This window comes from Meriones unguiculatus, chromosome 21, assembly GCF_030254825.1.
Source record: "Meriones unguiculatus strain TT.TT164.6M chromosome 21, Bangor_MerUng_6.1, whole genome shotgun sequence".
NCBI lineage: Eukaryota > Metazoa > Chordata > Mammalia > Rodentia > Muridae > Meriones > Meriones unguiculatus.
In genome coordinates, this window is record NC_083368.1 from 52,471,975 (window position 1) to 52,496,393 (window position 24,419).

The 24,419-nt window shown below is 40.5% G+C and overlaps 1 protein-coding gene across 2 annotated transcripts in view; it reads right to left on the reverse strand.

The window, feature by feature from the left end:
* Wasl (WASP like actin nucleation promoting factor) overlaps nt 1–24,040 on the reverse strand; it is a 49,808-nt gene extending 25,768 nt beyond the window's left edge. Inside the window, exon 1 of one of the 2 annotated variants that reach the window (XM_021638770.2) lies at nt 23,575–24,040. In XM_021638770.2, coding sequence (XP_021494445.1) covers nt 23,575–23,682 — 108 coding nt within the window. In that variant the 5' untranslated portion in view covers nt 23,683–24,040. Of the gene's footprint in view, nt 1–737; nt 771–23,574 lie in introns of those variants that run through there. The other variant, XM_060373963.1, reaches the window with a different exon arrangement.
* Nucleotides 24,041–24,419: the final 379 nt, after the last annotated feature.

Below are 24,419 nucleotides of genomic sequence, written 5' to 3' on the forward strand. Positions count from 1 at the left end.
AAAGAAAAAAAAAACCACCAAACTGCTTCCCATTCTATTGTCAGAACTCCCTTCCTAAAGCACCCATATCAACATGTAGAACATTGTAGGGATGTGTATGAAAACACAAAGTAGAAACAAAAGTTTAAACATTGACAAAAATTGAAAACATCTGCTTATTCAATGAAGACTCAATTATAACTTTCTACAGTTTGATACCACAAAAAAAAAAAACTAAGCATTTTTCAGAAATATTTTGTAAAACTTGCTGTCCTTATAAACTTAAGCTATTTAAGCTCTCAGTACTTGAAAATGGCACATTATAGCATTTATAAAGCCTTTCCTGATTAATTCAACTACAGTATACAAAAAAAAAGCAACATTTAATATATAAATTCCAGGCACTAACATAAACCGCCAACTGTCCCTTAAATTAGATTAACAGTGGCTTAATTAAATTTGTACAAACATTCCTTTCACTCCTCTAAGGTAATTGAAGTTAATCAACTCTATTACTCGCCTTTCACAATCAAGAAGATATTAATGAAAACAAGTGCTAGGGACAAGTGCTTTGGGATAGAAATCCACTTCTTCATAGTCCAATGAAGGCTATGAACCTGATAAGCACTACAACCATGTTTAAGAAGGAACCAGAACCCTCAGACCATATGCATTCCAGACAGCTCAGTACTGAGTAACTCAGCAATGCCTTCCCCTCAGAACTTTAATTCTAAGAGGCAAAGAGAGGGGAGGTGTACCCTGGAAAATGAAGCCATTTTCTTTTTTGTTGTTCAGCAAAGCACTGTCAGTCCTGGGTTGGCTTTTCAAGCTGCAATCACTGCCTGCTCTTCTTTCTGTTTCTCCAGAACTTCTTGTGCACGTACTATGTTGTGTCACAGATGTTACTCCAAAGTAGACTAACTCTCCACACTCTTTTCTTATCCTGTAAAAGACTATAATTTCCCACAGCACCTGAAATACTTTTGCAAACCCATATTTACAGTCTAGCCATAACCTGGACCCAAACAAATATTTAATTAAAAATGGCATGTTCTGATTTTGATAATGACACCTCCACATAAAATAGAATCATCATTACTGAGGAATAAAATTTTACTTTACAGAGTATAAAAAGCAGAAAAGTAAAGAAATACAAAATATTTGGTTGAATTCTTGTCATTATGCAATGAAGACGTTATAAAAACTACTTTTGCTTAGTATCAACCTCAAAATAGAATCTAGAAATTTAAAACATAAAAACAAACAAACAACAAAACTAAAACTGATAGGAAGAGGAAAAGGAACAAATGAAATCCTAAGTAAAGAAAATGGAGCCAGATGAAAACAGCCACCAACTTGGGACCAGAGAAGAGCAAAGTGACCTTCAACCACACAATTGCGGGATATTAGCTCTGTAAAGACTACTGTGGAAAATACTGATTTACCAAGGGCTTACTAAGTATCTTCTACATATGTGGAATGGCAGTAAGTATAGGTGAAAGCATGACTTAAGGTGGGGTTGAGAACAGGAATAACCTGGACAGACCTGTGAGCATGTAGTCTAAGAGCACTGTAACTGTTGCAGAGGGAAACTGTGGTAATGCAAGGAAAATATAAAACCTGAACATCATGGGGATGGTTTCCTGAAACATTATTTACCTTAAAGATAAAAATAGAAGGATCAGAGGAACAGGGGGAAGGCGCTAGGGCCTTTGTTGGGTTGGAGAATGAAAGAAACATGGAAGGGAAATACTTACTATTAAAGTAATATTAGGCTCAGCTTAGCTCGGTGGTTCTGACAGATGAACAGCCATAAATAGTGTGTAATCTTGACTAGAGATAAAGTGTTCTTGTAGCGGCCCCTGGTGCCTCACCAGTCAAGCTCTCACCTATCTTCCTTCCTGCTCACTCGGGAACTGTCTGGATCATTTGCTTTGACCAAAAGTACATCAGCAAATAAATGAAAGTCTGGAAAGTACTTGCACTTGGTGATTTGCTTTCCTAGAAGGCATGGCTACTCTAAAAATCAAAGGAAGACTGGGTGCCACCAATGAGCTCATTTGCCAAACCGAGAGAAATCAATTGACATCGTTTTGAGTTATAACGAAGGTGGCTTGTTTGCACAATGGGTAACAGACACTGAAGACGGCTTATTCTAGAGAACCTATCACCTATAACAAATAGTTCTCGCTTTTTTCTGTATTTTAGTTATAACAGCCAGGCACTTTTAATTTGCAAGAAATCACCACAACTTTATGCCTAACTACCATTCTCAGAACAGATTTGTGGGGAGAAGACACTTTAAAGAAATACTTTATAGACAAAGCCACACTGATAGGAGTATGTTAAAAGTAGACCAAGGTCACTCAAAAGTTACAGCCCTGACTCAGGCCTCAGGAGGTGCCTAAAATGCAAATTCATACCAATCTGCAAATCAACTTGCACAGACTTTTAGAATTACCTGAAGCCACGATGACAGTCACTGCTTCTGCAGTGTCCTGAGTTTCCACAGAGGCAACTGTCTGCAGACATGGGTGAGAGGGGCACTGTACACAGGAGACTTCAGGTCTAGTCTGCACAGTGGTGAGGACACTGCCAAAGAACGCAGGTGTGGGGTGCTCTTCTCTTGCTTTCCCTCCCCTATAGCTGCTGGTAAGATCTGGTTTCAGAGTTCCAGAGTCAAACTGCTTGATATCATTTCATCAAGCACACAGTCCACTTCCATTTAATAAAAACAGCACTATGTCATAACATTGTTTTCTGAATTTTAAAGTTATTTTTTATTTGTTCTAATTGTTTCTTGTGCTACAATGTTGAATTTATATTTAACTTTTGATACATTTTCTTGAGGAGTCCCTCCAAATTGCATAAACTTTAAGACACAAAACATACATTGGCTCAAAAATTAAAAAAAACGATGTAATCAGAAAAACAATTTTATATCTAAAGAAAATGAACAATTAAATACATTTTCCAAATCACAATTAAGTCTTAACAGAGTGACCTCACCCACTAAGGGAAACAGCAGCCAGCAATTTTAAAATCAACTAGATAAGGACAGGCAGGAGCCATAGACAGTATTTGCAGGAGGGATTCTCCCCTACTTGTGTCAGAACCTTTCAGATGGCATAGTTAATAAGTGATTAGACAGCATTTAATTGCTTGATTTGTAGTGGAGGCTCAAAATTTAGGAACCGTTGCGTTCCAACAATAAGAGTGTGGGGAATACTGAGGTAAGCCTTTTGGAGGCCATAGGGAATGGCCTAACTCCTACTTCTCAAAAGGTCCTAATCCACTGGACAGTGTTGATCCACTAGGGACTCCCAGCACACTAGTGAAGTCTCAAAATGGATCTGAGACTAGGGCTATGACTGCTTCCTCCTTCTTTACCAAAGCCTCCTAAGGTGACTTTGATTCCCCCCAGTTCCTCAGAGTTGAACCAACCTGACTGCTGGAGGCTAGCATGGTCTGATTGGCCTTTCAATCACTTAAAGGCTGTTAACACTGGATAATAAAGTTAGATCTGCACCTCTGAGTCTGGTCTCCAAAATATGATTCCCGGGATTCTGCGTGGACAGAACCATGGCAAGTCAACCCCCTTTCTCCCAGTTCCTGATGCCCACGTAAGAGTACTTTGCTTTTTAGCAGTTCAGTTAGAAAACACTCATTATTGAGTCTTTAACCTGTTTTCTTAGCAATCCACACGCAGACATCACACTCTATTCTTGTTTCCATGTCTCTAGAGTGCCTGCTGTGCAGCAGGCACAGCTGCTGTAGCTAACAGCAGAACCACCACACACAGGCCTCCCATATTACAGCTGCTGCTTACTGTACAGAGGCAACACACAACTACACAGATGTACTCTGCGTAGGATTACTTATCAGGTCATCTCTTCCTTGGTTCGAAGTACTTAATCACTCCACATCTAACTTGAGTTATGTATGAATCCTTTAACAATCTGGCGGCCCTTTGTGACATAGGAAGTGACACTGTTAGACAGTATGGCCTGTTGGAGTATGAATGTAGTAAGAATTTTGGTTTCTTAAAAACCCCAATTATATTATGTGAATGGTTTTGATTTAATCACAGGTGTGGGATATGGGGCTGCTTCTACTGTCCACAGCCAGCAGTTACTATGATTTGTCTCATGCTAGGAGGGGTGTGATTTTTGCCAGCTGTAAACAGTTTACATTTGTAATTCTGGAGATCCCTTAGAGGGTATAAATACCTGTGGCAGCCGCTGCTTTTGCTCTTTGCTGGGTTGCTGCTTGGAGATATCCTAAGGACAAAGACTGAACTTGCCCCCAAGGAACTCAAGGCCCCTAATCAGCAAGGAGTCTAAAGCCTACACCCCCTTTTCCCTCTAACCTTCTTTCTCACCTGCCTAGTATTGGGGAATTGAGATGGAGAAGGGTAGTAAACACAGGAACCAAATAAGCCAAAAAGTCCGGCTACCTATGTTTGGCTTTGTTGGAGAATGTCTATCACTAGGGGAATAGTGATGTGTGGCTTTGAGGTCTCAGAAGCTCAAGCCAGTTCACTTCCTGCTGCCTGGGGAATCAAAATGTAGGGCTCTTAACTCCATCTCCAACATCATGTCTACCTGCAGGCTACCATGCTTCGTGCCATGTCGATAATGGACTAAACCTCTGAAACTGTAAGCCAGCCCAATTAAATGTTTTCCTTTATGAGTTGCCATGGTCATGGTGTCTCCTCACACCTAATTCAGACACCACTATTAAAATGAATTTCCACGTGTCTGATCAGTACAGAGTATAAGCAAAATGATAAGGGAAATAGTTTCCAATCATAAAAAGAATTGTGTTGCAGCCCCATTCTCATAAGGCTTAAGATTACAAGAAATTTTATCAGGGTGAGGGTCCTTTCTCAAGTTCTGACCCTTCCTCTCAAGATGTGTACTTCCAAATGTGAAACACATACCCTCGTTTAGTCTGGAGAGGTTTATTCTCTGTACTGCTGTAATGCCTAGCATCACCTTGATTACATAATCTGTTTGCTTAGGTCTTATTACCAGATTGTCATGTCCTTGAAGATGGGGGTCCTAAAGGCACATGACATGCAATTATACAATGGTTAAAAACAAAATGATAGGGTCAGTTTGTAAACCACTTTGCCTAGCATGCACTGTGCATGCACAGACGTACGCACAGAGGTTAGTACTTAACCTACTGAAAAGATATACAATATAAACCTGTCTAACAAGACAATTGAATCAGCTTCAATCACAAGAAATCAGGAAGTTCCTCTGCTACAACCCATCTGCCACTTCCTCTACTGTAACAATAAAATTGTCTTTCTCCAGTCTAATGAGCAAATCCAGATTTAGTGAGCAGCAAGAAGAGCAGTAACCTCCATCTCTTCTCACATTTCTCGAACCAAAGCCTGGGAACGCCTACTTCTGTACAAGCTTGCCACCACCCTGAGAGGTGAGTGATCGGTCTCCTCTAACCACTGTCTTCTCCACCTGGAGATATTCAAGGTGGTCCCCCAAAGGCTAGGGGCCAGAGTAACCCACAAACTCTAAGCTTCCCTGTTGCACAGGTAACTCCTGTAGCCTGGGACCAGGTCTTTTAGTGAAAGGGCACTCCTTCCCTAGTACAGCTGTTTGAATGAAGAAAGTCCCCAATTAGCTTGGGTACTTACTTAGTTCCCTGTTTGGTGGCTCTGGGAGGTGTTGAAAACGATCTTGGGGGCAGTGTACACTTTACCTTTGTTCATTCAAATGCTGATTTCTCTACCCCACTATCTGGTTTCAATCCTGACAAGGTATTGTTACGTTTATTCTAAGCATCACCTGTCTCAAGTTTGTGTAAACCACTGGTTTCCTGAATTGCCAATAAAACCAACCAGCCAATGCTGAGCAACGGAAAAAACAGGTTGGAACATCCTGGTCAAGTGAGGGGAGGAGGAAGAGGAGAGTAAGGAGAAGATCCAAGAGGAGAGGACCAGGAACCATCAGGAGAAATGAACTAGGCCTAAGATTTGACTAAAATGCAAGTATAATATGAGAAATCTGAACGGAAGGAAGCTATACTTGCTTGGAGGTTTAGGATAAAAGTAATTATTGCCCAGCATTGTGCTCTAGACAAATTTAATAAATCCTAGTTTCTGTGTGGTGATTTGGGTACATACCTGGTTAAGGAATAATTGCTGCTTTACTAAACTAGAAATCAATATTAAATACTAATAATCTTTCAATAGGGAGGTATAGATAGTTACTGCCTTGCTATAGGAAATACGGCACTGCTGATGGGCTTTAATGAGTATATAGCCCTGTACTGCTTCTACTTTGCTCTCAGCTTCGTATCTGCAGCTAAGGCTGTGAGCTCTTGGCTCCCTTTTCTAGCCATCACGCCTGCTGCTTTCCACTATGCCTCCTTGCCGTGAGAAAATCAGAAGCCTAAACACAACCCTTGCTCCTTAAGTTGCTTCTGGCCATGATTTTTTTTCAGAACAACAGAAAACTATCTAATCAGACGCCCAGAATTCCTGGCCATCTGTAACAATTCTCTGGTGGAAACTGAAGGTCTCCAACAGGGGTCCTACTGCTCTTTAACCTATACAGAGGGCTGACTGCTTTTTCTCTGTCAGTCTTTGTTCCCACTGTGTACCTAGCAGCAGGGCAGACCCTTTTCCGCAACTCTTCTTGTTGTGACAAACACCATGACCCAAAGTAACTTAGGGAAAAGTTTATTTGGCTTACACATGGTCACAGGCCACCTACATCACTGAGAAGTCAGGGCAGAAGCCTGCACTGCAGGAGGAGCACTGCTTGCTGGCTTGGTCACAGCTTCATGCTAGCTTTCTTACACAGCCCACAGTGGGCTGGCCCTCCCACACTAATTGACAATCAAGACAATCCCCCTACAGGCTGCTCACAGCTCAATCTGATCTAGACAGTCCTCTCAGATGACTCTGTAAATTGACAATACCCTATAATGTTTTGTACCCTAGTATGAATATGCCTCCATGACATGAGCATTGTCATGTCAAGGATATCAGTATCTCAGATGGGAAAGGCAAGGGCTTTCCTTAGGTTAGGCTTAGGAGACTGGCAAGGCCTTTCCTGGTTCTAGTATAGATGTTGACAAACAGTTGACTTTTAGCTAAAATCAGCATGTGATGGAACCACAGCTTCCTGGTCCGGATGACTGCATGATCATGGCCCCTTAAAGGTTCTCCTACAAAGAACCCCCACTAAGATTATCTAACTTGATTCCTCATTCAAGTAAATATACTGAATATTTAAGGGGCCGATACATCTTTACCCACCAGATCCCAGCTTTAGTTACTTTTGTCTTTCTCAATCTCCTACCATTCCCAGTAAGGTTTCTAGAGTCTGCCACACAGGCTGGAGCTCGGGTGTTGCTCTTTATTTCTGGCCAACCCTCCAGAGACTGACCATGTTTATTCAAGGAAGAACTTGCCCAGGACGGACATCGTACCAGGTTCAACAGTTCCATGTCCAGATGACGATGCTATGACGGCCACATCATGGGAATTCTCTGTTCCCTTTAGCTTTCTGGGCCAGGTAAGAAATCATTCTACTAAAGTATAGTTCTCTTTTTATGGTTCCCCACAGTCCTTGCCAGGGTTAACAAATGATAGGCAGAACGGCCACATGCCGCCCTGCTCAGTTCCAAGAATCTACTGAAGAAAACACCTCCAACCCACTTCCCCAAACTGCACTGAAAATCTGTTGTATGAAGCAGAACAACAGCTGTAGCTGGACAAAACAGAACAAGCCTCTACAAGGATGTTTCCACAGTACAAGTTTGTCCACAGAGTCCCTAAAAACAAAACAGAGGCTTCTTTGCCACCAACTCTGAGCAGCTGAATGATATAAATGACAAACTGCAATCTAGGAAACTTTTAAGTAGCTTTTGAGCCACATACTTAGAAATTAAAAGTGAGCATTGCTTAATACCATGCTATGTCGGCACAGAGGCTGCCAGTTACAAGCAGGCTTTGTCTTCTACAGGGAAAGGGCTGCCCACAGTGAAAGCCACATCTTTTCAAGTCTGAAACGTGATTAACCAGCACAGTTAAAACTAACTGGCTTTGAATTCTAATTATATATTTGCATTCTATGTTCTGTAAGTATCATCCATGCCCTTAGTATAGTCACAGATAGGTACCTATATATTGTATGCATAACCATGTTTAATTTGTTGGACTTCCACATAAATAATCAAAGTAGAAGGACAGAGCAATAAGGTTAAACTGAGAGCAAGTAAAAGAATAAAAGGATCTTTAATAGCACTGAATAAAAGAAACGGCTTGCTTTCTTTACTTCTTTTTCTTTCAATTAAACTTAGTTCGTCTCCCAGTAACTTTCTAATTCTAATAGTGATGGGTTGTAGGAAGTGCTGGTCAAGGGTCCACTGGCTCCTGCTGTTTTGTTCAGAGCAGCCCAGCCTACTGCTGTTGCTGAAGATTTACTGTTACTGTTTTGGATTCCATAAGATCCTCTGGTGGCCAATAAATTCCTTTTTGATTAAGCCAGTCAAAGTCAGTTTCATTATTAAAAAAAAAAAAAAAAAACAAATATTTGACCTAACACTACAGTTCTTAAAGTACACACATTCTTTTACTTCTGAACTGTTGAAGAGATCAAGGATAAACAAATGCCTTTCCATCCTCTTTACTGGTATGTTGTATTTAACTAGGAAACCAAGAAAGAGTAAGCTTCATACAAGAGGAAATTAAAGCATGGTTAGTAATTTGCTTGTTGTCGTAGAAGTACCAACAAAACGGAGTGGATCTGACGTTCAAATTGCCTCATGATGGGACCCCAATGCTGAGCACTGTTCTGTACCAACACAGAAAATATTTATTGTCTTGCTACTTTCTAAAAGGGGGTGAAGAGGGACATTTCAGTTCTTCCCTTGGCTGTATACCACTGTGTCATTAAGACTTGCCATAAGTATTATAACAGCCCTTTCAGGCACTCTGCCTCCAGCTTATTCTGCTTCATAAATTCCTCTTGACTGGTATCTCTTAATAGATAGCAGATTGATGTTTAAAAAACACAACAGATATTGTATTTGATAAGATGGGTGTAAAAGAAAGAGGAATTAAGTGGAAAACATGTGACTTTTATTTTCTTCCAGAGCTGGGGTATTGAAATTAGGGTCTCAGGCCTATTAGGCAAGTGTACTGCCACTGAGGACACATACCCAGGTATAGAACATGTAAATGCAGAACGTGAGATTTACATCCAGCTTATCTTATCTGCTTTTGATTTACTTTGGGATATTTCTAAACAGAAATGAAATTACTTCTTTGAAATATCTTAAAACCTTCTTTTCTATAGAATCCCAAACAAAACTATTAACAACCATTTAGAGTGGAACACTTGTATCAAGCAGTGCTGAGAAGCTTACTTGTGTTTCTTAATTATTCTCCCCAGAAAGACCTGCTTTTATACAAGCGGAAGTTAAAACATAAACATTGGGTCATAGATAGAAATACCAACTGAAAGGAGTAGGACCGGAAACCAAACTGTCCTACACTGGAGCCCACGATTCTATAGTGGGCTGCACTGTACATCAGCAATAATCACAGCCACGTAGCATTTATTTACCCAGGAACACAAGCTGGCTCAACATTTTAAAGTTGGCTTATTTCTTTACACTAACAACAACAGAGGGACAATGGAAAAAACAGTACAGTCATCTCAGTAACAAGAAAATGATGTGATAAAATTTAACACCTACTCATGACAAGAGCTTCCTCAACTTGCTTTGCTCATTTATAACCAAGAAAGTGTACATTCCTACCACTTTTATTCTTACTACACGTCCAGAAAGAACAATAAATAAGAGAGAATGAGAATAGCTGTGCTTTTGTAGTCCAGAAGGGGAATTGGATCCCCTGGCGCTGGGAAAAACTCAGCTCCTCTTCAAGAGCTGCAGGCACTCTTAAGACTGGGTCACTGCAGTATCACCCAGAACTCATTATTAAACTTAGCTAGGCTAAAGGATTACATAGTGTGTAATACTATGTATTAGTGAGCAAAGATAGAATAAATGCCACCTTCACCAACAAGGAATTTTTCAAAGTAAATACTAACATGTTCTGTTCATAACTAGAAGACTATTGTTATAACAGCTGTTCTCCTCAGCTGTGGGGCAGATTATCACAATGCCAATCAAACCACCAGCTCCTGAAAAAGCCTGAGGGACAAATTTTAAAATTTAGATGGATGTTCAAATCACCTAAAATTTCTAAAACAATCTTAAATTAAAAAACAAAAAACAAACAAACAAAAAAAACAAAACAGAAAGCTGACTGATCATAACTGATTTTAAGATTTAGGAAAAGTATGCAATAATTAAATCAATTTTATACTAACAAGAAAAGTTTCAAAACACAAATAGGCGAAATTAAGTCAATTAAGCAAGACAAAGGCCCAATTCAATGAAAGAACGCATAACAAACCATGCTGCATTGAATTAGCAAAAAGAAAAAGTTGAAGCTGGAATGAAAAATTGCTACAACCACCCCATAGAATTCCTTTACTGTATCCTGTATTTAAAAAAAAAGGTGAAAAAGAGTAAACAGAAAAACTTAAACTCACAAAACTTCTGGTGAGAGACTGTCATTGTGAGTTTAGCATAGGCCAAGTTCTCTACAAATCAAAAACCATTTTTTAAAAAAGAAAAAAAAAGTTGTATTTAAAATAATTAAAATGCGTAGCCAACCAAAAGACATCACTGAACACACTGTTGCAAATGTACATTTCTAAGTGCTGTCATATGTTGAAATACACAAAGAATGGTTAAAAAGCATTACACACAGCAGACAAGCCAACGAATAAAGAACCAAATGCCCAAATGGCCATAAGACAAGGGTGTTCAACATCACAAGTCCTCAAGGAGCACCAGTAATCTCACTTCAGAGACCCTTCTCCATTTACTACCAGCAACCAAATCAGAGCCCACACCAAATGCTGAAGAGAAAACAGCTCAGCCTCACTGGAAGGTCAAAATAGGCAGGGCCACTGGCTGATAGTCCTTTATAAAGATCAACATACATCTACCCTTTGATAAGGCAACTCTTTCAGGTATTCCCTGGAAACAAAGATGTGCATAAAGATTGTGTAACACTGATGGCAGCCTCATCTGTAACAGTAAAAAACACTGTAAATAACCTCCTTCAAAACTATAATTATTTAAATATGAGCTAAATACGCATAGCATAGTACATTCATCAATGGAACATTACTGAGCAAAGAATGATAACCTACACAGTAACAGATGAATCTCAAAATATGCTGAGTGAAAAAGCCCAAACAGGCAAAACAAAGTCTTGATGACAAAAAAAAAAAAACACACTATGAAGCATTAGATATTCTTAAGATTATTTTCAAGGTAATGATTATATAGTATATCACTTGTCATCTGCATATTTTATCATGCGTAAATTACACCTTAACTTTTTTAAGTGTGTGCACTATGCATGTCTGCATATGTATGCAAAAGCATATTTCACCGTATGTAAATTATACCTTAATTTTTTCAAGTATGTGTCGTCTACGTTTGCATGTGTGTGCACATGTACAGCAGACATTGACACTGGATGCCTTTTTCAATCCCTTTGCACCTCATTTAATGAGGCAGAGTCTCCCAGTGAACTGACTCAGTCTCCCCAGCCAGTTTGCCTTGGTGATCCTGTTTCTATTCTCCCTTCTACGGCCCCGCCCCTAACTCCCCTTTAGTGCTGGGATGACAGCCCAGGGTTTATGTGAGAAGGGGGATCAAAACTGAACTCCAGTCATTATGCTGATTCATCTTCTTAAGCACTACATTTCTGTCTCTTTTTCTCTGGAGACAAGATCTTTCTAGGTAGTTCTTTCTGGCTGTCCTGGAACTTGCTATGTAGACCAGGATGGCCTCAAATTCAGAGAGATCTGCCTGCCTCTGCCTCCTGGGATTAAAGGTGTGTTCTACCATATCGAAGCCATACAACTTAACTTTTAAAATGATGAAGGTCTTAATACCAGAGAGGTCAGCAAAAAGCAGATCACGAACTACTTCTTTGTTTGACACATCCTACTTCAAAGTAACTAAAGATATGCTCCTTTTAATAAATATTAATTTTATTTTTTAAGGAAAGAAACTCCTCACCAAAAAAAAATAAACTTACAAGATGAATATATAACTATATCCATCTAATTTGCCCATTTTCATTTTAAAATTAAGGATCTCTAAGAATGCTCAGAAAAAACATCTCCAATATTTAGTAAAATGTGACTATTTCAACAGAATAAAATAAAAGAATATTGGTCTTTATATTTGCTTGCTACTGCATAGGCCACCAGGACCTATCAAGAATTACAAAGGACACACTAGGATGTCATTACAAGAGGCACAGCCTATCATGTAGTAAAGTCAAATGAGGCAGGAGAGTTATAGGTTGAAAAACAGGTTAGACTAACACACACACACACAAAACCAAAAAAGCCCACAACATGACACAACAGTGTTGCAATGTATGGAATCTAATGTTTCCTGTAGGAAGCATTAAATCCACATATTATTTACATCCTTTGGCAATGACATGCTCAGTGACACGAAATAATGTCCATAAAGAACGATGAACGTGCCTACAGGGTGTGCTGGCTGAAAACAAGTTTATGTGTGGGTTGTCACTTATTTAGTAATTCATGTAAAACAAAATGTTAAGATTTAGACAAAAATATAGTTACTATTTCTATATAAGAGTTCATAGGCTATTACTACTTTGATTGTGACTTTACTCTCTAACCTACTTAAGAATGCGCTGGCCAGGACAGATAAATAAGAGATTTCAAAATGTTCATGTTGTCACTATGTAAACAGAGTAAGGGAAAGGAGTTTTAGCAAACTTTATTTAACTTTATTTAAATAAAAGCAGTGTCAGTATCAGTCAAGTGTAATGATGCAGCATGATGCATTCCTTCTGTCCTCAGTCTGGAGGTCCAGAGCACACTTCATCCTACTCAACACCTCAGTTTGAATTAAGCACCTTTCAACTGCCTAGTAGCCACATGGTTAGTGGCCATCATAACAGTAAATCTTCAATAATGAGTACTATTTTTAATAAAAAAGAAGCCATTTTTAAAAAAGAAGTCACTTGACTACTATCAGAGCTTTTCCAAAACCTCACAGCTGTGTATTACATAACTTTCTGGATTACTTTAAGCTGTTTCCTAGCACTCTGTGAAGAAGCTTGTTTTTAGAAATGAACAGGTTGGGCTGCGAGAGCTTATGGAATAATACCAAAAATCAGCAAAAAATGCTGCACTAACATGAGTCCTCTGGTCATGTGTATGAGTAGACACACAAAACTAATTCTGATCTCCACATATTCCAACAGTGGGTTCCTAGCAGCCAAAATAGCCACTGACTGGGTGTGTTTTATTAACACAGCTTTGAAATTATGAATGAAATTATAGTAAGAGTTCAATTAATCAAAGAGGTAGAAAGCCTCATAAACTTCCTTTTTTCTTAAAAAAAATAGGATTATTAGATAGATTCAAAAGTTAAGAATTTACTAACTGTGCTTCAAATAATTTTAAGAGTTTATACTGAAGAATGTTCTCTCAAGCAGGATAAGGACAATAATTACAATGAACTGTCTTCAGAAATCATGCAAACATTAAGAATAATGAAGTACTTAGGACGTTAGGAAAACTTCCACAGCTGGATACAGAATCCTGAATCCAGCAAACTGTCTTTCAAAGGTAAAGGAGAAATAGTTTTTCAAACATAAATTATACCAGTAAGACTGACTTACCAGAAATATTAAAAGTTCTTCAGAGTAGGAAAATAACAGGACCACAGTGTTCATTAATTCTGACTGTCAATTTGCTGGGATTTAGAATTTCCACAAAGGGCTGCCTAGCTGGCTCAACGGGTTAAAGGCTCTTGCTGCCAAGTAAGAGAACCTAAATTCCAGCCCTGGGGTTCATGACTCCCTCACATCGTCCTCTGACGTTCATATCCACTGTGGCATCCACTTAGGGTAACTAGGTGTTATTCACCCAACACAGGAGGCTTCTTTCTATGGGCTTGGGTCTCCAACTACATAATAAGAAGGAAAGATGAGCAGCAGCATTTACAGTGCTGTTTTTGACTGAGATGCAACAGAATCATCAGCCTTGAGTTCCTGCTGCCATGACACTTCCCCTCCAATGATATCCTTAATGGAGTCAGCCAAAATAAACCCTTCCTTATGTAAATGGCTTACCATCACAGACATAAGAAAAGGAACTAATGTTGATATATAGACTCTGGGTCTGAACAAGAGCTTGTTTGAGTAGCTACATTAATACAGTTAAATGACTTTTTTTTATTTGTAAATTATTTCCAATAGTGTGACTTTTATTTTTAAAAGAGAAAAGGAGCCAAGAGAGACAGAAATTCAAATATGCACAAAGGATGCTAAATGGAAAATGTATTCTTTTTAAGTGATGTAACAAAAAATAATAATTTGATTAGTCAAAAAACATTCAATGACCACAGCTTTTAAACCACGACTATAGAGGCAGCTGTGGTGATGTGAATGCGAATGACCCATAGGTCCACATATTTGACTGCTTGGATCTCAATCTGGTGAAACTGTTTTGGGAAGGACTAGGTGTGGCCTTGTTAAAGGCATGTCACTGGGCGGGGGGGAGGGGGCAGCTTTGAAGTTTCAAAGGCCAATCAATGCCAGTCTTTTCCCCTCTCTCCCCTTCAACTTGTTTGCATGATATAGGCTGTCAGACTGCCTGCCTGCAGCCATGCTCCCCACCATTATGGTCATCGACTCATCCTCTGAAACTGTAAGCAAGACTCCAGTGAAAAGCTTTTGTTTACAAGCTGTCTTGGTCATGGTCATGACCACCAGCAAATTTAGATGGGATATGGGTTAGATAACAGATGCAATGCTTGGCATTAATTAAAGAGTCCCAAGAATACAAAAAAAAAAAAAAAAAAAAAAAAGCACGAACAACCTAGCTCCACAGCACGGTCCACAGCCAGTCAGGAACAACTTGCCTCAGCGTACAATTAGTGCAGAACATCATACTGTGCGTGTCACAGAGGGTTAGGCTTATCAGCCAGGCGTGGTGGCACACATCCTTAATCCCAGCACTCAGGAGTTTGAGGACAGCCTGGACTACAACCAGGGTTGTTACACAAAGAAGCCCTGTCTCCCCGCCCCCCCAAAAGATTAGACATGTTATAGAAGCATGGAATAAGAATTTTTAATTGATGTAACAAAAGATAATAATTTGTTTAGTAAAAAACAAAATTCAATGACGACAGCTTTTAAACCATGATTACAGTTTTTTAAACAAGTAAAAATAGTGGCAGCTGTTAAAATTTTAACTTTAAACTTCCAAATATAAAAACATAATCCCTGAATTGGCAAGTTAGACACTACAGATGTAATACTTAACACATAGTAACAGCTATTATATATAAAGTGAGAGGGGAAAAAAAGGAAGAAGGCAACAATAATATACACGACAATTGGTAAGCGGTCTATGTCATGTGTAACTAAAGTTCATGAGGGCAGGGTGGCATTTAAAGACAAATCCTGAAAAATTTCCAAAGCTGACAAAGGAGTATAAACCCATATGCCCTAGAAAGAAACAACAATAAAACAGCACATAACGATCATACTATCCTTAAATACAACTGATAACAGAAAAATCTGAAAAGTAGTCAGAAAAACAGATATTATGAATGGAAAAAAAAAATCACTCTTCATAGATATTAAGGACATCTATGAGCATACCTGCAAGAAACACACCAAGGGAAAGACACTGAGACTGAGGAAGGGGGAATGCCAAAAGACTAACTCCATGCTAAAGGACGCTGCAGTTGGTGATATGAATTTTAGCCAGAGCTGATTTTAGGGAAAAGTATTCTGCGGCACATTCTGAGGTCACTTCACAATGCCCAAAGGGCCAATTCAACAAGACATAACAACTGTAAATACTTACACACCTAATAATTTAAAAATATTTGAGGCAAAAAAATTACACGAAGCAGCCTTATTCATAAGTACAGTCAAAGAAAGAGCTTAGTTGGTAGGAAATTAGCAAGGGTAAAAGCACTATTGGTCACTTTTGATACATACAGAGTCTGTGAGACCCCACGATAATAGTACTTAGAGGAAAACATGTAGCAATAAATTACTACTTAAAAAATACTTGTTTTATCTTATGTATATCTGCCTGAATGTATGTATGTGTACTTTGTGCTTGAAGAAGCCCAGGAGGCCAGAGAGGGCACTGGATTCAATAGAACTAGAAATACAGGCAGTTGTGAGCTGCCCTGCAGCTGCTGAAAATTGAACCTGGGTCTTCTGTAGGAGTAGCAAGCTCTCTTAATTGATAAGCCAGTTTGCCGGTCCCATACTTACTTTTTACAAACATGAATACAGGCAGTAAACTTAGTTTAATAACTGCTAGCATTAAAAAAAACTCCAGAAAATGCAAATTAAGCACAAGGAAATAACAAGACCAAAATAGAAGTTAATAAAATAGAAAACAAAACAGTAAAATCAATCAATGAAACTAAAAGCTGATAAATTTTAACAAATCCTTCGCCAGGATGACTGGATAATACAGACATATGATGCTGAAGAATCAGTGCCTTTTCAAACAATGCAGGAATTGGTAGTGAGGGGAGATACAGAGCAATCAACATGGGCTGTCTGTTGGTGGCCATGGTACGTGTTAGATTAGTTACTCTAGTCTACGTTTCATCTATGTAAGGCTCCATAATAAAAAAGTATTTTAAAAATGATATATATACCTGTTCTTCATAAAACTGTGTTTAAAATGCAGACAGACAAGCATAGACAGAGATATGGATGAGAGTCAAGCCGGGAGAGCTTCATGTGGAGCCTAATCATACTGGGGAAAACCAGGCAGAGCCCTCTGTTAACTTTGCTAACACACGTATGAAATATTAAACAAGCATATCTGACCAATACTTTTCTACTGTGAAGAAAATTCTGAATTTTAAATATCAACTCGGCACAATCTACAATCACTTGAGAAGGTCTGGATAAGGGGTTGTCTAGACTGGCCTGGCCTGCGGGCACGTCCGTCTATTGGAACAATCTTAGTTGTGTTAAATGGTGTGAGAAGACCCAGCCTCAAAGTAGGCGGCAGCATTCTCTGGATCTGGGTCCCAAATTAAGAGAGAGAAAGCTAGCTGAGCAGTTAGCATGCATGAACTGATTTCCTCCTGCTCTTGACTGGATCTGTGACTAGCTCTGTTAATTACCTGCCGCCTTGACTTCCCTGCTATGATGGACTGTAATCTAAACTGTGAGCTAAAATAAATTCTTCTTCCTAAATTGCTTTTTGTCAGGGTCTTTTCTTTTATCACAACAAGAAACAAAGCCAACAGGAAGCCCCGGTGTATCAGTTCTTTCTAATTAACCTAAAGTCCAATGCTATTATAAATCCAACAACTATTTTCTGGTGAATGGTAGAAAGAGCATAGTTTTACTAGGTACTGAATACAAGCAAAATAATGTAACAGGAAACACTGAAGTGTAATGAAAGCTTTACTCTAATCAAGCTGTCTCATCACTGTAAAGCTACACTCACTGAAGACAAGTAGCAGGCAAATTAAAGAAACAGAAGAGAATGTAAAATTAGCTTTAAATACACCTGAAAACTCTTTAAAAGTACCATTTCAAAAGGTACTTTTGAAACTATGTTAGTAAATATACTAAAAAAAATTTTTGATATAACAATGCAGTTCACCCACTGCTTCAACAGTGTTTCTACAGAACAGACTCGGGGACCTCCTCCTTTTAAACCTTCCAATCTATCCAGCAGCCCCAGAAATAGTCACCATCATCTACTCGTGATTATCTTCCATACTGCTGGTCACCCACGAGCAAAGGTACAGTAAACTGGTGATTTTGCATCCTCAGGAACCCTACAGCTCTCTCTAGTCTACAATTTCTTTCAGGCAATGTGGTTCTACATTGACTGGTCACTTCTTCCTAAACTCCTGAACAGAAGAAGGCTCCAAGATTGATTGTCTACCAATATGCAAAAACAGCTATGTAGCTGGGCTGTTCAGGAGGTACAGAAGCATTCTCAGGAGCCAACAACAGTTCTTCCAAATCACTAAGAGAAAATAAATGGCCTAAGAAGTATATGCATGCTCAACAGATATGAAGGATGTTCAGTTTCACTAAAACTACAAAATGAAACAATGAGACTCTTTCACCAGTAAGACATTTTTCAAATATCGGGTGCTGATGAAAAGGTAGTTTGTAACTGCTGTTTGGTGGGCAGGTAGACAGTTATCTACCCACATGGTACTTTTAATGCTTGTATTCTAGTTTTATTTCCTATAACTTACTCTATATAAATACTAGAAAGGACACATCTCAATGTTTATTATATTACTGAAGCTTTTTTTTTTTTTTTTGGAAAGTCAAAGTACATTCTGATATTAAGGTGAATTGTGTCCTCCAGAAAGCAACCTTGAAATCCTCACACCTGTGAAGTTAATCCTACTTGGAAAGGGGATCTTTACAAATATAAACAAGTTAAAATGAGGTCATTAAGGCTGACCCTAATGCAGTATGACTGGATGTCCTTATGGAGGAGACAGATGAGCACAGCATGCCATGTTATTTGTAAAGGCAGACGCTGGATGGAGTCAAGGAACCTTAAGGATTCCCAGTGTTAGACACTAGATGACAGCTATGAAATACATTCACTCTCAGTTTCTCCAGAAGGAACAAACTCCGCTAGTAGTTTTATTTTAGGTTTCTAGCTTGAGAACAATCTGCACTGTTCTATAAACTACCTGGTTTGTGGTACTCTGTTATAGCACCTTGTAATATCAACAGAGACTAATAAATTGCATGTAACTATACATTCATATAATGTAGTAATTAAGTGAACACTGAATAGTTATTTCAATAATAACTTTCTTTATATGCTACAAATTCCTAAAGTACTTCCTTCATAGGTGGCAGCCACTCTTACATGTTACTTAAATATGACATTCTTTAAAATCCTTTAGTAAGACCTTTTTTCTAGACTTAGAAGCTAAGGTCAAGAAATGTGCCCACTCTACAGAACCAAGGATGACCAGGATGTACAGCATAGGCTACATTCTTCTCATCTCCTCTGCTCACATGGTCCACATTACCACACTTCTGTGCTCACCTTCTTCCTACACCCGAGGAGGGCACTTCTCATGGTTGTATATTCCAAATCCAGTCAATTTTAGCGTTTTCTCTCTTCATTGCTCAAAGTAAAAGGCATTTCCACTTTCATTCTAACACTACTGCCTTAATTCGGGCCATCATTAAGATTTCTTTTAAAGTACATCTCTCCCTCTCTACTTAAGAACTGCTACACACAGGGTGTGACTTAAAACAAACAGAACAACGGTTAGACAGAGCCACTCCTACCACATATATTAGCTTAGCAGGGGAATGAAACCATTTTGCTTAATGAAGAAAGACTGAACTTCAGACAATATCTGCCAAGAAAATAAAGTTCTTTACAACTTGATCAAGTAGTATGAAATGCTGATTAGGTTCTTAAGTGTGACTCAAATGGGCAATTATTTATTCAACCAAGAATTCGTCACTCACCTGTGACGTGAAAATTATAGAAAAGTATCAAGATGTTAGGTCTATCTCTCAGAACTGCATACAAAGTGAGGAAACACAATTTAACTAATGAAGATGAGCAATAAAAATGAGGGCCAAGGAAGTAAAGAAAATGAAGGTAAAATACTAATAAAAAAATTCTAATAAGCAATCACACCAAAAACAAGATAAACAGAACAAACAAAACAAAAACAAAAAAGGTGAGTATGACAGGGGAAAAAAAGGCCAATCCTCACCAGCCTCGATTCACTGAGAACATCGAAGGCTAGACAGGACTATCTACAGGTTTTATTTTCCCCAACCCTTACTTGGGACTACACATATCAAACCCCACATAACAAGAACATACACACTCCTTAAACAAATTAGCTATTGCTCAACCTGAAAGTCAACAGTACTTCACTCTAAGTGAATCTTCCTCTTAAAGTTTATGAGACAATACTCCCAGGTAACAATACCAATGGAACCATTAGCTCCATGTCAGTTATAACACACATTCACATATTACACTAACTTTAAATGAAACCCTAATTTTCATAAGTCTATTTATTAAAGCTATAGCATAACAACAAACTTCTAAGATTCACAAAGCCAATCACTTCCAGAAAATGAGAAATGTACGTTCCTACATACTTTTCTGCTTTCCTCTAACGTCTGCCTATACTGCAATTCTCTTACCTCACCTTCTACACCTAAGTGGGACCTAGGCATTCTGGTAGTCTTTTGAAACCTCTATCTACAAACTTTTAGTTCAGGCCCCTTTGTATTTTATGGGGCATCAACAGACACCTGTGGGAGCTCCTTTTTCACTTCTCTCACCATCTACAGTCCGTTTCTACACTGCCTTAACCTTATCCCAAATATGGGTAGGTGAACCCTGATCTGTATGTCGCTCCCCATAAACAGTGCATCAACTGAACCTGCCTCTTAGTTATGAAATGTATCATGACCTCTCAAAGGACACGGACATGCTGTACTAAAAAGTTTTCACTTTAACTCACAGAATACAAACTAGAGATCAAAAGTAAACCCATTATCACCAATGTGGCAATCATGTTTCCAAAGTGTTATCTCTGGACTTAACCATCAGAAATGGTCTTCTACTCTCAAATTATAATGCATTCAAATCTTCCCACTACACTTGATAAAAAACAGAAATGAGCAACCTCTACCTCAGACCTAGGAAACCAATTTACCAAGAAACTGAACCTACCTACACACATGCCTAATAATTTCTACAATGATTCCAACACATATATAAATGGGAAAATCCCTGTTCACTAAGAAAGTCTCCTAATTTTCCAAGTACTTCCATATCCTTTATCAACCTAGTCTTAATCATGTACTGACCGTTTAATAAAATTTTTACTTCTCTACTTACTCTTCCACCACTCTCTCCTATAGTTTTCTGCCTTTTTATAAGAAGTTTCCAGATATTTATGTATATTCCTAATCAACACAAGCAATCCATGAGATAGCATTCTAATTTTACAGGTAGGAAAAGCAAATACAGACCAGGAAGGTTAAGGGGCTTGTTCAAAGTGACCCTGAGCTTAAAACCAGTCTTTCCTGTACAGGCAGCTCTTTCATCCTTGTCTGCAACTGACTTAGCTCTTCGGTTTACATGTTGTTTCCCTCTTCAAACACCAATTTCCCTGATGGCAAGCATCAATCTTGACTTTTGACCTCAACATTTAATTACTCAATACATGTTTGTTCAATGAAAGAAATGAAAAACTTGCTTAAAATCTGGCACTATATAACTAGTTTAATTTCTTCACATTGTAGAGAGAGCTCTGAATACATCTGCTTGCTACATTTGGTCTGACCTGTACAGTTATGGCTCAATTTATGGACAATACTTTGCACTGTTGTTTTAAACTACAAAAAAAAAAAAAAGAAAAAAGAAAAAAAAAAGAAAGCAAAGACTATTCCAAAACATCAATTTTACACGGCTCGCTCTTAAACCTTAGGCTCCAAATTTTACAGTTAATTTTCACAAGAGAAGGCAAGGATAACAAAGTGGTTTTAAATTACTGCAATTCAAAAGTTAAAGTTGATTAATAATACATGGTATGAAGAAATGAGGCACTGACTACCTGTAACCGATTCAGCAACTCAACTATGCTTAGTCTGCCATGCTTTGTCTCTAGAAATATACTCCCACATCTGTCATTTCCTTGAAGCCCTGGGTAAACACTACAGTTAAGCTCTGAGCAATCAGTACAACAGCACGTAAGTGCAATGTCTGCCATGCCTGAAGTTCATGGGCCTGGTATGTGAACGTGGGAAGCTACTTAAGTTTGTAGATTGTATACTACCTGTAATAAACCAGCCAAGCTGACCTCTTCCCTGTTTTTTTCATAGGAAAAAAAAAGGTTTTTCTGAACTGAAAAACATAAACATTACTGCTGCTTTAAGAAACTTACATTTTAATTATATTAGCTTTGTGTAAAAATGTAGTTATTCCTTTAACACCACTCCGAGAAACAACTCATTACGGGGAAATAAATCCACACAAAACATGATGTCGTGGAAAGTACAAAGGATCTGGGCATATAGTTCCAGTTACATTCCTAAATTACTGTGTGACTTGGGGCCAAGGGCTCCATTTTCTCATTTGTTTAAAGAACTATAAAGGGGGAAGGACTTCATTCATCTTTAAAATTGTCTACCAAATTCTTTTTTTTTTCTGCTTCTAGTCAGTGGACAAACTGTTCTTCAAAGTCTAAATTTTAGAACAAGAAATGCATCTAAGTTCAATGGAATGATTTCGTTTCCAAAAGCAGACACAAAGAGTAACCTAAGTTAACAATTAATCTGGTAAGTTTCCAGAAATTTTCTCCTCCTAACTTCTTCAGCAGGTGGTCTGATTTGACACATCTAGCGCTGGTAAGGGAAACTCTAAAACCGATCTGCTCAGCTGAAACTTCTCTGAGTGTTTTGTGGGTTCCAGGGAGCAAATTCGGAGGGTGCGAGCGAACAGATGGTAGAAAGGGAGGCAGCCAGCTTTTCAACAATCCCCCTTTCAACTCAGTCACCTCAGTAAGATCAAGATAAGGCCTCCGCAAGGGAGACCTTCCCCACCCCCAGAAACGCCTGCAGCCAATGTAATGAATGCTTCCGTCAACAACACGCATTCCCCTTCCCACAGAACTGCTCGCTACCAATCCGCCATCTGGGGTTGGGATGGGCCCACAGCACCAAACTCGGAACCGCTTTTGATTCCAAAGGCCAAGAACTACTAGAAACTGCCGCTTCCCTCCGTATGACTGCGGTGAAAGCAGCACCCCCTCCTACCAATGCAAGGGGAGAAAAGAAAGAAAGAAAAACAGTGCAGCGGAGGGCAGAAACTAGGCCTAGTTTCTGTTGGAGAAATAAACCCCAATTCTTTGCAATGGGGAGCAGGCGCGTTTCCTGCCCTTGCCGTGATCCAAAGTGTCCGTGAACCTGCACTGCACTTCACCCTCTCCTGGAATCCTAAAGGGGGACCGAAAATCCAATTCGCTTCTTCCCCCATCCACACACTCCTAAAACCTCTAGCATTGTTAAGGAAGATAATCCAGACCCAGAAGGAGGAAGTGAAGCAAGGGCCAGTGCCGGGATCCTGTTCTGAGATTAAGCTGCTACTGCACGAAGAAAAAATCCCCTTGTGGTCTAGAGTAAAGTTTGAACCTGCAGCAAGGGCACAGACCCGGCCTGGCCGACCTGGCCTTCTGGGCAGGCCTGCGAGGTGACACTCCCTTGTTCTCCAGCAGCCGGGGGAGGCGGCTCCCGGCCGGCCTGCACCCGGGCCGGGGAGGCTGGAGGCCTGGCCCGCAGCGGCACCCCAGCCGTGTGGCGCCCGCTCCCGTCTCCCCCCCGCTCTCGAGACCCCGGCCCGACCCCGGCCCGGGACGGTGGGGGCGGCGACAGGGGTCTCGGCCACTGACCACACATTTCTTGCCGAGGAAGGAGAAGAGCGACTCGTTCTCCTGCGGGGTGAGCAGCAGGGAGCCCACGTTGGTGACCCTCCGCGGAGGCTGCTGGCCCGAGCTCATGGTGTCGCCGGTGGGGCGCGGCGCCCGGGGCCGTGTCTCGCGGCGGCGGGCGAGCTCTGGGTCCCGCTCGGGGTGACAGGGGCGCGGGCTGGCAGTCACAGGCACAGCATCCCGCCGCTCCTCGGGCGCGCAGAGGCCGAGGGAAGGCGCGGACGGCGGGCGCCCTCGAGCCGCGCGCCGACCGGGAAGCTGCCGGCTCCCGCCCCGCTGGGCTCGGGCCGGACGCTCGTCGGGCTCGCGCTCCGGCGGCGGCGCTACACTCGCAACTCCCCCAGTCCTCCGGCGGCGGCGGCGGCGGCGGCGGCGGCGGCGGCGGCGGCGGCCGCACAATCCAACATGGCAGCGGGGGTGGGCGAGACCACGGAACGCGCGACGCGGGGGAGCGCGCCGGAAACGCGGCGCGGCCGGACACCCCCTCGCTTGCGGCGCGCCGGGGCGTGGCCGCCCCAGGCCACGCCCCCTTCCGGGAGCCGCGCGGCTCAGGCGGGATCCGGGTCTGGTGCGGGTCCGACGCCACTTGGGTGGCGCGCGCGTGCGCAGACGCAGAGCGAGGCCGCCGCGCACCTCTCTGCCGAGCGTTCGGGCCGCCCGGCCGGGGTTTGACCGGCCCCGCCATGGGCTCGCGCGGGATAGGCGTGCGCGGCGTTGACGCTCACCTTTAAAAAGAGCATTAAAGGTTAACACAAAAATAATATGACTGAGTGAAAAGCTGAAAAGGCTTTTCGTAAAAAAAGTGG